At 41.8% G+C, this 10,386-nt stretch overlaps 2 protein-coding genes across 2 annotated transcripts; both read left to right on the top strand.

Moving 5' to 3' along the window:
* The first annotated feature begins 3,203 nt into the window (after positions 1-3,203).
* LOC133967151 (UDP-glucuronosyltransferase) lies at positions 3,204-6,900 on the top strand. The gene is made up of 5 exons (XM_062402401.1): positions 3,204-4,156; positions 5,007-5,138; positions 5,385-5,472; positions 5,610-5,829; positions 6,093-6,900. The coding sequence occupies exons 1-5, from the start codon at positions 3,287-3,289 to the stop codon at positions 6,373-6,375; spliced, it is 1,593 nt and encodes a 530-aa protein (XP_062258385.1). The 5' UTR covers positions 3,204-3,286; the 3' UTR covers positions 6,376-6,900.
* Positions 6,901-7,080: 180 nt separating this feature from the next.
* On the top strand, positions 7,081-10,041 carry LOC133967153 (granzyme B-like). The gene is made up of 5 exons (XM_062402404.1): positions 7,081-8,049; positions 8,245-8,392; positions 8,551-8,692; positions 9,022-9,282; positions 9,391-10,041. Exons 1-5 carry the CDS (start codon positions 7,998-8,000, stop codon positions 9,541-9,543), a joined length of 756 nt encoding a protein of 251 aa, XP_062258388.1. The 5' UTR covers positions 7,081-7,997; the 3' UTR covers positions 9,544-10,041.
* The last annotated feature ends 345 nt before the right edge of the window (positions 10,042-10,386 follow it).

The following is a 10,386-nucleotide window of genomic DNA, read 5'->3' as shown; positions in this document are numbered from 1 at the left end:
AACTTTTGACAACAGTAACAACGAGTCCATGGTTGTGTGTGGTTCATTTTATTAGTTTTATTCATCAAAGATGTTTTATGATTTTTGATTCTAATTCAAATGTCAGACTTCAGTTCATTGCTCTTTGAAATGGTGCATGATTATGCAATGATATTCTCTTTACATCAGAGGTTGTAAATTGTTTCAAACTGATGACAATAATAATATTCAATAATTATAATATTCATCATAAAAACCAACAGTGAACATCTGCTAATATCTGCTCTGGGGTGATGTTATGAGTTTGGCACCACCCTCTGGTTGAAAGCTAAATCCCTACATAGTTTTGCAGCAACATCACAAATACTTTAGTTTCAGTTCTTTTTCAAAAGGCGGATTTTTTTCTTTTGGAACATCTTCAGTTGTGATATGTTTCTCTTGTTTCAAGGTTTTACAAAAACAAAAAAACTCTCATTCACAATATGAAGACAAGTCACAAACAAATACTGAAAGTAAAAGCTAAATCTATAAAATCTGTGTGAGCTGAACACAATTGATCATGGTTTTGATTCAGTTGTGCTTGCAGGTGTCAGCTTGCCTCAAAACCAACACATATCTCAGTATAGTATCTTCCTGAATGAGGAAATGACAACGTCTCATCAGGTTGCCAACAAGCTGTCTGCATGGATTCTCAGCTTTAATGAGCACGTGTGCCTTTCATTCATATTGAGATTTGTGAGACTTTTATTACAACCTGCGTGTGCGCTGCACATGTTAACACAGTCAATGCTTGAAGCTGGGACAGTTAATTACATGGGCTGTGTCTTGTGGTGATGGCATGAACAAGCCCAAATATTTAAACTACCAGTCTTTACTCAAGGACTGGCACTGTCGTGGCAATTCTGCAATCCCACTCTGACAATGAGGAACGAGACACAATTACAATATTGTCACACTTTAATGCTCAGAGCCTGGTGCACAAGACGAAGGTTGGTTTGTAATATACACAAAGATCGGAAGTGGTTCTTTGTCTTTATACATTTGGCTCCTTCCTCCCCTGGTTGAGGTTTTTTCTTCGATCTTCTGATGACATCAAGGCAACAATGCCTTAGTTTAGGCAATCAGGCCAAGATTCATTGAGTTGTGTAAGATTCAATCATGATCAATCTAAGGGGAAATTAACATGATTACATTGTGCATGATCACAATGTTAGATTTCCCTCACAGCACTCAGAGAGCATCTAATTCTGCCAAGGCCAAACATTCCCCTGGGTGAAAAGGTGGAAAAAAACTGAATCCACCCACTGATCCGTATCTGCTCATAATGCATCAGTCCACCAAGTTCCGTGCTAATCCATAAAAGCTTTAGCATATTTCTGCTAACTTACTAACAAACAAAGACCGAAAACATAACCTCCGTGGATGAGTTAAATATGGAGACGATAAAAAACCTTGCAGCTATCGCAAAACCTTTTCTTGCAGAATTTTCTTTATACACACTTTTACACAGGAAACATTCCAGCCACATTCTTTCTGTCTTCTGTCTCCAGAAGAGAAAGATTGCAAGTGCGATCAAAGCTGCTTTCTTTTCAAGTTATTTTCGAGTTCCTCCCAGACCCCCACACCAAACATTATTTTTGTGTCCAGTGGCAGTGACGGAAGAGGTGGATGCTGCTGTAGAGCTGTTTTTCGCTTTGTGGCCACTTTAGACAAGGTCGCAGGCTTTAAAGAGTAACGCTGACCTATACACACAGATACGGAGGCAGGAAGCAGCCCTCCTCCTGTATACTCAGGTGAGGAATCAGCAGAATGAAGTGGAGCGAAGGTCAATCCGGGAGAGTCGGTCACATCTGACAGAAAACAGCTTGAACACACAGGTGGCCGGGAAATTGTCCGATAGCACTTTTCTCGATGATGACATTTTCGTGCGCAGAAGCTCCTGTGTCTGGACATTGCTGAAACATGGAGTAAGCATTTTGTCACGCTGTATTGACATGAGGGACAACGTATGACCCCCCCCCCCCCCCCCCCCCCCTTCCTCCGACTTCCATGTCGGATGTGTCCTAACAGCTCCCTCATTTATCTGTTGTGTTGCTTTTGGAGACTGGAGTGGGCAAAAGCAGAGGATCATGCAAGACAAATTTCATGGCCATCCATTGACAGATGTTTCGACATTTCATTCAATGCCACAACTATTAACCTTCTGGTAGGGCTATAGAACAACATCTGCAGCTCCCCGTAGATCTACTCTCTGCAGAGGAAATAGTCCCCCCCCCCCTCCAGAAACACACACACAGACACACACACACACACACACGACCTCATTTGCCCCTCTTCCTCATATTTCCTTTTACAATTCTTCGACTAAATGTGTAAAACCATGTGCGTTGCTCATGACAAAAATAAAGCAGGGGACACACATTCCAGGTAGTTAGTACGATAGTTACAAGCAAGTTGTAACCGAGGGGTGAAATTCCACACGTTGCATTGTCTGATTTGATGTAATCATCCCCCCCCCCCCCTCCAAAGAGGAGGGTGTTGGTTTCATATTACGACTTGCTTCGCACGCCACTGCTCTTTTTTATGGTTGTTTTGTGACAACAGCAGATAGGTTGAAAAAGAGAGCGCACGCAGCACATGAATAGGCATGCATGTGTCTGGGGGGCGGGGGGGGGGGAACAGCAAAGACAAACAGCGGTGACGTTTAACAAGTCAGTAGCTGCAAATGTGCACGGTCACCATGAGATGCAGGACCGACCGGGGGATAGAGTCCAGAAAGAAAAGAGAGAAACTAATCAGAGACCAATGCAATGAAATGTACTCCCCTGCAAATTGTTGTATGATACATCAATGCGATAAAAACATATTTTTTACAGAAAGACTAAAAAGTTCTGTTTCCATTTGTCACTGCTGTTGGACAATGATACTGTATTTATACAATGAAAATCGCTGTTATGTCACCTGTGAATAAATACCTCCAGACAGAGAGAAAGACAAACCACGTCTCATAAGAAAACCATTAACCGGAGACAAGCTGAATGTTAAACTTCTGCACAGAATCCTCTGGGAATCTCCATTCTTTCTGCCTTACATAACAGCCCGCCCCCACAACTGCAGGCTGGACTTCCTGCAGAATTTAAACACACACTCACACAGTCACACACACACACACACACAAACACACACTCGCACACACACACACACACACCCACACACACACACACCCACCCACACATAAAAACCCACTGTTACCAACAGACACTAGTTGCTCTTACAACGAGGCAGCTTGCAGGACAGAGAAGAGGCAATGAGCGGCAGGGTGTGGTTTCAAATGCTGGGGCTAGTGGCCTGGCTGTGCTTGCTCAGTCTGGGGCCTGTTCAGGGGGGGAAGGTGCTGGTTATGCCTGCAGATGGGAGCCACTGGCTCAGCCTGAAGATACTGGTGAAAGGGCTCGTCCACAAGGGCCATGACGTGGTGGTGCTGGTGCCCGAAAGCAGCCTGTTCATGCACCAATCAGAGGACTACAAGACTGAGGTTTACCCAGTGTCATTCACCATGGAGGAAATGGATGCAACCTTCAAGCAGCTAAAGGATGGACTGTTCCTCAAACAACCAGATTGGACAGAGTATTATGTCAATATAATGCGTTTTGTCAACTTTACCTCGATTCATTTGAGAGGTTGTGAGAATTTGCTACAGAACCAGCATCTAATGAGTCGATTGAAGGGCATGGGCTTCGATATCGTGCTTACAGACCCCTTCTTTCCGTGCGGCGCCCTTGTTGGACATATCTTTTCCATACCAGTTGTCAATTTCCTGCGCGGTCTTCCGTGCGGGCTGGATTTGAAGGTGAACAAGTGCCCCAGTCCTCCTTCATACATCCCTGTGCCGTACTCGGGTTATACAGACATCATGACCTTCCCGCAGAGAGTCATAAACATGGCCATGACTGTTGTGGAGTCCTACCAGTGCAGCTTACTCTATGGCCACTACGATGAGATAGTCAGCAAGTACTTGGGAAACAACATGGACTACAGGACTCTTCTCAGTCATGGGGCTCTCTGGCTCATCAGAAATGAATTTACTTTGGATTGGCCAAGACCTCTCCTGCCGAACATGGTCTTAATCGGAGGCATCAACTGTGCAGAGAAGAAGAAGAACGCTTCCCTGCCAGCTGTGAGTATGTAAAGAAAGTCTGACAGAGTAAACAAGCATGCAGCACATCTGGTTTCACTTTTGGAGAATCACATATACTTTGCTTTTTCTTAAGTCTGACTAATGCTTACATCTACAAAAAATTTCGGAAAATCTCCGGAACTGCTCAAATTACTCTCAGGGACGACTTTGTGCAGCTTTCAAACTTGTTTTCAGTTGCATGTCCTGCTGATTCTGATCTCCTTATCCAATGTGTCCAGCAGCAACAGGTAACAACAAACAGGGGAAAGGTCAAATAAATCCCTTACTGACAAAGTTAGCCATAAATTAATGCATATGGTGGGTTGAGACCAAAATCAGAGCTAAAAAGAGAGAGTGATTCACCTCACAGCCAAAAACACGACACCTCATGATTCCTTATGTTGCCCCAGATCTGCTTGATGTGTAAATAGGTAACTCTTTGCTAACGTTATGGCTAAAATAACATTGCGAGGCGACATTATATTCCCTTCAGAGGTGTTGTTTAGCTTTGTCTGACCCCATGTCCCAAAATCAACTGATGCATCTTTAAGCTTGTTGTATTGACTCAAAAAAGTGGGACCAACTTAAAAAAAAACACTTCGACGGGAAGCATACAAATGAAGTTTGTTCCAATAAAAATGCACAAGCTATATCAACACAATTTTTTAACTGCAATTTGACAAAAAAACAAACAAATGGTTTAATTTTTTAAAAGTGACATCATTGTCTGCTTAAAAGTGTCTACTTTACTACTGTAAAGAAGATGACCTGTTATTAAGAACGTACGACTAACTTGGTATTTCATACACCTTTTGAGTGACTCTTTGTGTCTTCTTCCACCTCCCTGCAGGACTTGGAGGAGTTTGTCCAAGGCTCAGGAGATGATGGATTTATTATTTTCACCCTGGGCTCAATGCTGCCCGACATGCCCCAGGAAAAGGCTCAACACTTCCTAGATGCTTTCCGGCAAATTCCTCAAAGGGTAACAATAAAGTTCATACATGAAGTCACAGCTTGCCTTTATCAGCTCTACCTTAATGGTAACACTCTTTGTATGTAAAGTTTTCTAAGCACCTAGTACAAACATTTACACATTGGCCAGCTAGAGATTTTTTTATCTAGGCTCTAATCTGGTTCAACCGTAGGACTTTGTCCCCTGCCTTGCCTTAATGTCAACAAACTCCATTTCAAAGTCTCGGCACATCAAGAGATATTATTTATTTTGCAGGTTGTGTGGAGATATGCCGGAGACCCACCTAAGGGTTTACCCAAAAACGTCAAACTGATGAAGTGGCTCCCTCAGAAAGATCTCCTTGGTGTGTCAAGTTTTATCCAGAACGTATTTCTTTTCTTTTGAAAATCATTTGATACATTCTTGGAGTTTAATTTAAATGATTGTATATAGTGACATATGATATTGACCTTTAACTTTGACTTTTCCTCTGCTCCTCAGCTCATCCCAAGGCTAGACTGTTCCTCACGCATGGAGGGAGCCACAGTGTCTACGAGGGGATCTGTAACGCTGTGCCCATGCTGATGTTCCCGCTGTTTGCCGAGCAGGGAGACAACGGGCTCCGCATGGTGACGCGTGGTGCCGCAGAGACGCTCGCTATCTATGACGTGACCAGTGACAAACTATTGGCTGCATTGAATAAAATCCTCAAAAATAAAAGGTAAGACAACTACATGTTAATTAGGGCGAACAACCACTCAGGTGAAAGTGTGCTTCTCGCTGCATGCACAAAAGTGTCTGGTGAGCAATGTAAACTTTTGTGTGTTTATAAAAAAAAGAACGAGGTCCCCTTGGGTGCTGTCATTCAATCTTCAGCTAGACATGAATCGTCTGCATCACTACTCAGTTCAGTAAATAAATTGATGAATGATAATCACAAGGTGGAGATCATACTCTTGACTTTTTACTTCCACTCCTCCCCAGTTACAAAGAGAAGATAACGGAGCTGTCTCAGATACACCATGACCGTCCCGTCGCGCCTCTGGACCTGGCTGTCTTCTGGACCGAGTTCGTCATTAGACACAAAGGAGCAGCGCACCTGAGAGTGGCTGCACACGAACTGAACTGGATCCAGTACCACAGCCTGGACGTCTTCGGCTTCATTCTCCTCATCCTCCTGACTGTTCTGTGGGCGACACTGAAATGCTGTCTGTTCTGCACCCGCAGGTGCTGCAGGAGAGGGACTGCAAAGGCCAAATCAGAGTAGTTTGTTTGGTTTAAAAATGAATCTGTGATGAAGTGAATGAGGTTTGACACTGATGGACAGCATGAGTGTTTTTCTGATGTGTGTGTGTTTGTAAAATCTCAACCAAAGTGCCGGGACCACATGGTCTTGTAACATGATGCTGATTGATTGACTGAAGCCGACTTGACTATAAGCTATAGATGCCTCCTGACACTGTTTGTTCTCAGGTTGTTAGGCTCCGTATTGTTGTGTACAGACTTACATACCACCTCCAAACCACTGTGTCAAAGCAGACATCCATCTCCTCCGTGTGGTCTACTGGCTCGTCTGCATCCCCTGTACCTGTGAATACCAGCTCCACCAGTGTGCTGTATACTGTTCTGTCTGACTGTGTGGGAGGAACAACTAACCTCCATCAGGGTGCACTAACACAACAGTTACATTTTCTGTAACAAACACTAACCATTGACCTCACATCACTTGAATAAGTGCTGACGATAACAAATGAAACATCTTCCACACAATAAAAGTTGAATGGGCTGATAATTTTGACCACGTGCTTCTGTACCTGGTAACAGGGATCTTTATTATTGCAATTTAAGGCCATCATCATAAGTCCTGTCCTGACGTTTTTATAAACCATAAATTCAATATATATTCATAAAAGATATTATAGCATATTTGTGTTAATTGATGTTTAACCCCCTCCTGTTTCATCTTTTTCAACTCCCTGTCTGTATATTCTGCCTCATGTCTTCCCCTTTCATCTTAAACTCACCTTACAAGGCCCTTTACCCTTATCTTAAGTTGATCAAACCTTCCTGACCCCGGTTTATTTGACCCTTGAGGCTCCGAGACTGTAATTCCCCTCTACTTCCTTCCCCTTTGTAATCCCTCTGGGACGGTTTTATTGTCTCAGATCCATTCAGCACAACAGACTCACCCTGTTGTGGAATATTGATAAAATCAAACCTCTGGAACTGGTTGATTCTTCCTGAACATTCCAGTTCATAAAAAATACAGTGTGAAGGGTTATAAGGACACGAAGACTAGGTATGTGTGGCCTTGTATTTAAATGTATTTTATTTGTTGTAAACAACACTTTAACTATCAAAAGCATATATTAATGGCTTAAATAATCAATAATCCTTCGTCAGATGTTGCACCAGGGTCCTGAAATCCACAAAGGACACAGGACAGGTCTGCTGGAGATGTGTGTCCGGTCTCGTGAGTAAAATACATCTAAACATTTAAGTCTCTCTTTTGAAAAAGGTCAAATTAACTTTGGTTGGCAAAGAACACGGCATAGAGGTGAGAACATTATGTGTGTGCGTGTGCGAGCTGGAGAGATATTTTTCATTGTGGTTAATGTGACCATGTTTCCACTTGATTATTAACCTCCTTCCATGATTGCTCTTAGACTCATCAAGCATGAGTTTAAACACTGCGTCCCACATCAAGGTCATTAGTAACTTGACAGTTTGAACTGGTTTTGGTAAAGGGGTCTCACTCTTGCAGGAAACAACACCTCTGGTTGATGTTTTCACACCTACTCACAGTTTCCTTTGTCAGGTTGGAAGGTGGTAGTGGTGGGCTGTGCAGCCCCAGTCACACTGTTCAGCTTGTACCTCTGCACAGGGACAATGATTCAAACCTTCAGCATCATATTTTTCTTTCAGTTGTTCTCTCTAAATGGTAAGATGATTCAATTTCTAAATTATTGCTGAAAGAAACTAAATCATTTGCAAATAATATACATTTTCAGGGATCATGGCTGATTTTAACAAACCTTTTAATGCCTAGATTTATATTCATCCTATAACAACTTGATGGCTGATGATTGAGTATTTTGTATTCTGTGTTTTAATTTTCCCACTTTCTTAATATCAGGGGCGACTGAGAGCGGCATCTTCGGTGGTAAAGTTTCAAAGCCTCATTCCAGACCCTACATGGCTTCACTCCAGTTTGATGGACACCACTCATGTGGCGGGATCCTGGTCCGGGACGACTTTGTTCTGACATCAGCTCACTGCAACGAGTGAGTGCATTTTGGACAAATGCTTTTTAATTGTTCGCTTTTTTCAATTTTAACTTGATTCACCTTAAATATATAAATAAAGTGTAATTTTATTTAACTATGTAACCTCGATAACTTCATAATAACTTGATATAATATTTTGTCCCCCGGTTCGACAGATCTCAGAGGGCGATGATGGTGGTGCTCGGTGCACACAACATAAGCAAGAAAGAAAAAACTCAGCAGAATCTCGAAGTGGCAGATTACTTCTCACATCCAGAGTACATTGGACAACATGATTATGACATCATGCTTCTCAAGGTAAAACTGTGTAAAAATCCATATTAAAATTGATCTGAAGTGTTAAAACAGAAAATCAGTGTCTCTGTAAAGTCTTTTTGTAGCTGTTAGCATCATGGTGCAAGTTTCATTTTGTCACCCTGTCTCATGAAGGGTTTAAGACTTTCACACATTTGCACTGAGGCGGGTGAGGATGTGGGGGTGACGCACTTTACTTAAAAACCTCAGTGTTGCATGGAGAGGATACAAACCACTCAGGGCTACACACACACACACACAATGTCAAGTCCAACAGAAGCTTTCATAATCTTTAAAGGCACAATAAATAATGATGCTCTGTTTTCTTACAGTTAAAAAACAAGGCAGAACTGAACAAATATGTGAAGCCCATTGGATTACCGAAGAAACACGGGAAAACACCTGCCAATGTAGCATGCGTCGTTGCTGGCTGGGGCTATGTAGCAGCTAACGGGCCGGCCTCACATGTACTGAGGGAAACCACGGAGAAGATTCAATTCCCTAAGGAATGCAAACATATCTGGCAGGAATACTTCTTTACTAGTCACATGATATGCACCAAGTTTGACAAAAAGAAGGGAGGAATTTGCCAGGTAATTTAACAGAAAACAACAATAATGAAACATGTCACAAATGATTTCTTTAATTCCTTCAGAGCACTCTTTCCACAATCAAGTGTTTCTGTTGCCTTTTCCGTGCAGGGGGATTCTGGCGGACCGCTGATCTGCAACAGCAAACCTCAGGGTATCACAGCTTATACTTTCAAGAATGACTGCAAAAAGCCTAATTATCCCCATGTCTTCATGAACCTGAACTTCTTTCTTCCCTGGATCAAGAAAACCATGCAGGGGTAGGGGAATGTTATATGAGCCACTATTCTGAGGCCAAGAAGTTATCCCTTTCTTCACTTGATTATTTACGCAGCTTAATAAATTAGCGAAATTTAAATTAATTTAGCCTGAAAAAGGAAACTGGTACTTGTGAATGTTGTGCAGAGGTATGGGAAAGAAAAATCACAGTTGCTCTTATTAAAAAGAAGAAGAATTTGGAGAATATATTCAACCTTACATCCTGCTTACATTGCTCAAGCTTGTCTTTTCATTCCTGCAACTTCCTTTTTTGAAAAATCCTTGTGCAACTTTTGTCAACTATGTACAAATTTCTTTCTTTAAATCATTTAAAAACTCTCTTGTCAGCAGCATAGTTCTGAGTCATTTCTGGGTGAAAGTGTGTGTAAGACTGAATGGCGTGAGGGAGAAATGGTGGTGTAGCAGACGAGGGCAGATATCGAAAGTATCTCAGTGAGTGTGGTGGTCGTGGTGGAGGAGCCCAAAATAAAGTCTGAAAACTCACCTGACTTGGATCTCTTGTGAAATATCTATTTTTATAACCTGTTAACAGAGTTTTTGAGTTAAACTTGACGGAAAAATCAATCAATTAAACCTTATATTTTTGAAGAACAAACTTGTTCAGATCAATCAAAAAGGTTAAATGTAATTAAATGTCAGACACAAGTTACAAACCTGTTTTTAATCGTTATTATTATTCAATTTGGGAAACCTTGAAACTAGGCCGAGATGATGAAGTCACAGTCATGATTTTTTGGAATATTTTGAAAAGTATTATTCACTCCAACATTCACTTCACCAACTAAAAGTATTGATTTTCCCTCAATATAACACCATCATTTTAGCCAA

Source organism: Platichthys flesus, chromosome 13 (genome assembly GCF_949316205.1).
Source record: "Platichthys flesus chromosome 13, fPlaFle2.1, whole genome shotgun sequence".
Lineage (NCBI taxonomy): Eukaryota > Metazoa > Chordata > Actinopteri > Pleuronectiformes > Pleuronectidae > Platichthys > Platichthys flesus.
Note: the sequence above shows the minus strand (reverse complement) of the source record. Positions and strands in the feature narration are given on the sequence as shown.

Excerpts from the sequence above, each read along its gene's own strand:
- LOC133967153 (XM_062402404.1), top strand. The coding sequence starts at position 7,998 with ATGATTCAAACCTTCAGCATCATATTTTTCTTTCAGTTGTTCTCTCTA. Across the intron at positions 8,693-9,021 it reads ATGACATCATGCTTCTCAAG|TTAAAAAACAAGGCAGAACT; the intron begins GTAAAACTGTGT and ends GTTTTCTTACAG. Across the intron at positions 9,283-9,390 it reads AGAAGGGAGGAATTTGCCAG|GGGGATTCTGGCGGACCGCT; the intron begins GTAATTTAACAG and ends TTTTCCGTGCAG.
- LOC133967151 (XM_062402401.1), top strand. The coding sequence starts at position 3,287 with ATGAGCGGCAGGGTGTGGTTTCAAATGCTGGGGCTAGTGGCCTGGCTG. Across the intron at positions 5,473-5,609 it reads CCCTCAGAAAGATCTCCTTG|CTCATCCCAAGGCTAGACTG; the intron begins GTGTGTCAAGTT and ends TCTGCTCCTCAG. Across the intron at positions 5,830-6,092 it reads AAAATCCTCAAAAATAAAAG|TTACAAAGAGAAGATAACGG; the intron begins GTAAGACAACTA and ends ACTCCTCCCCAG.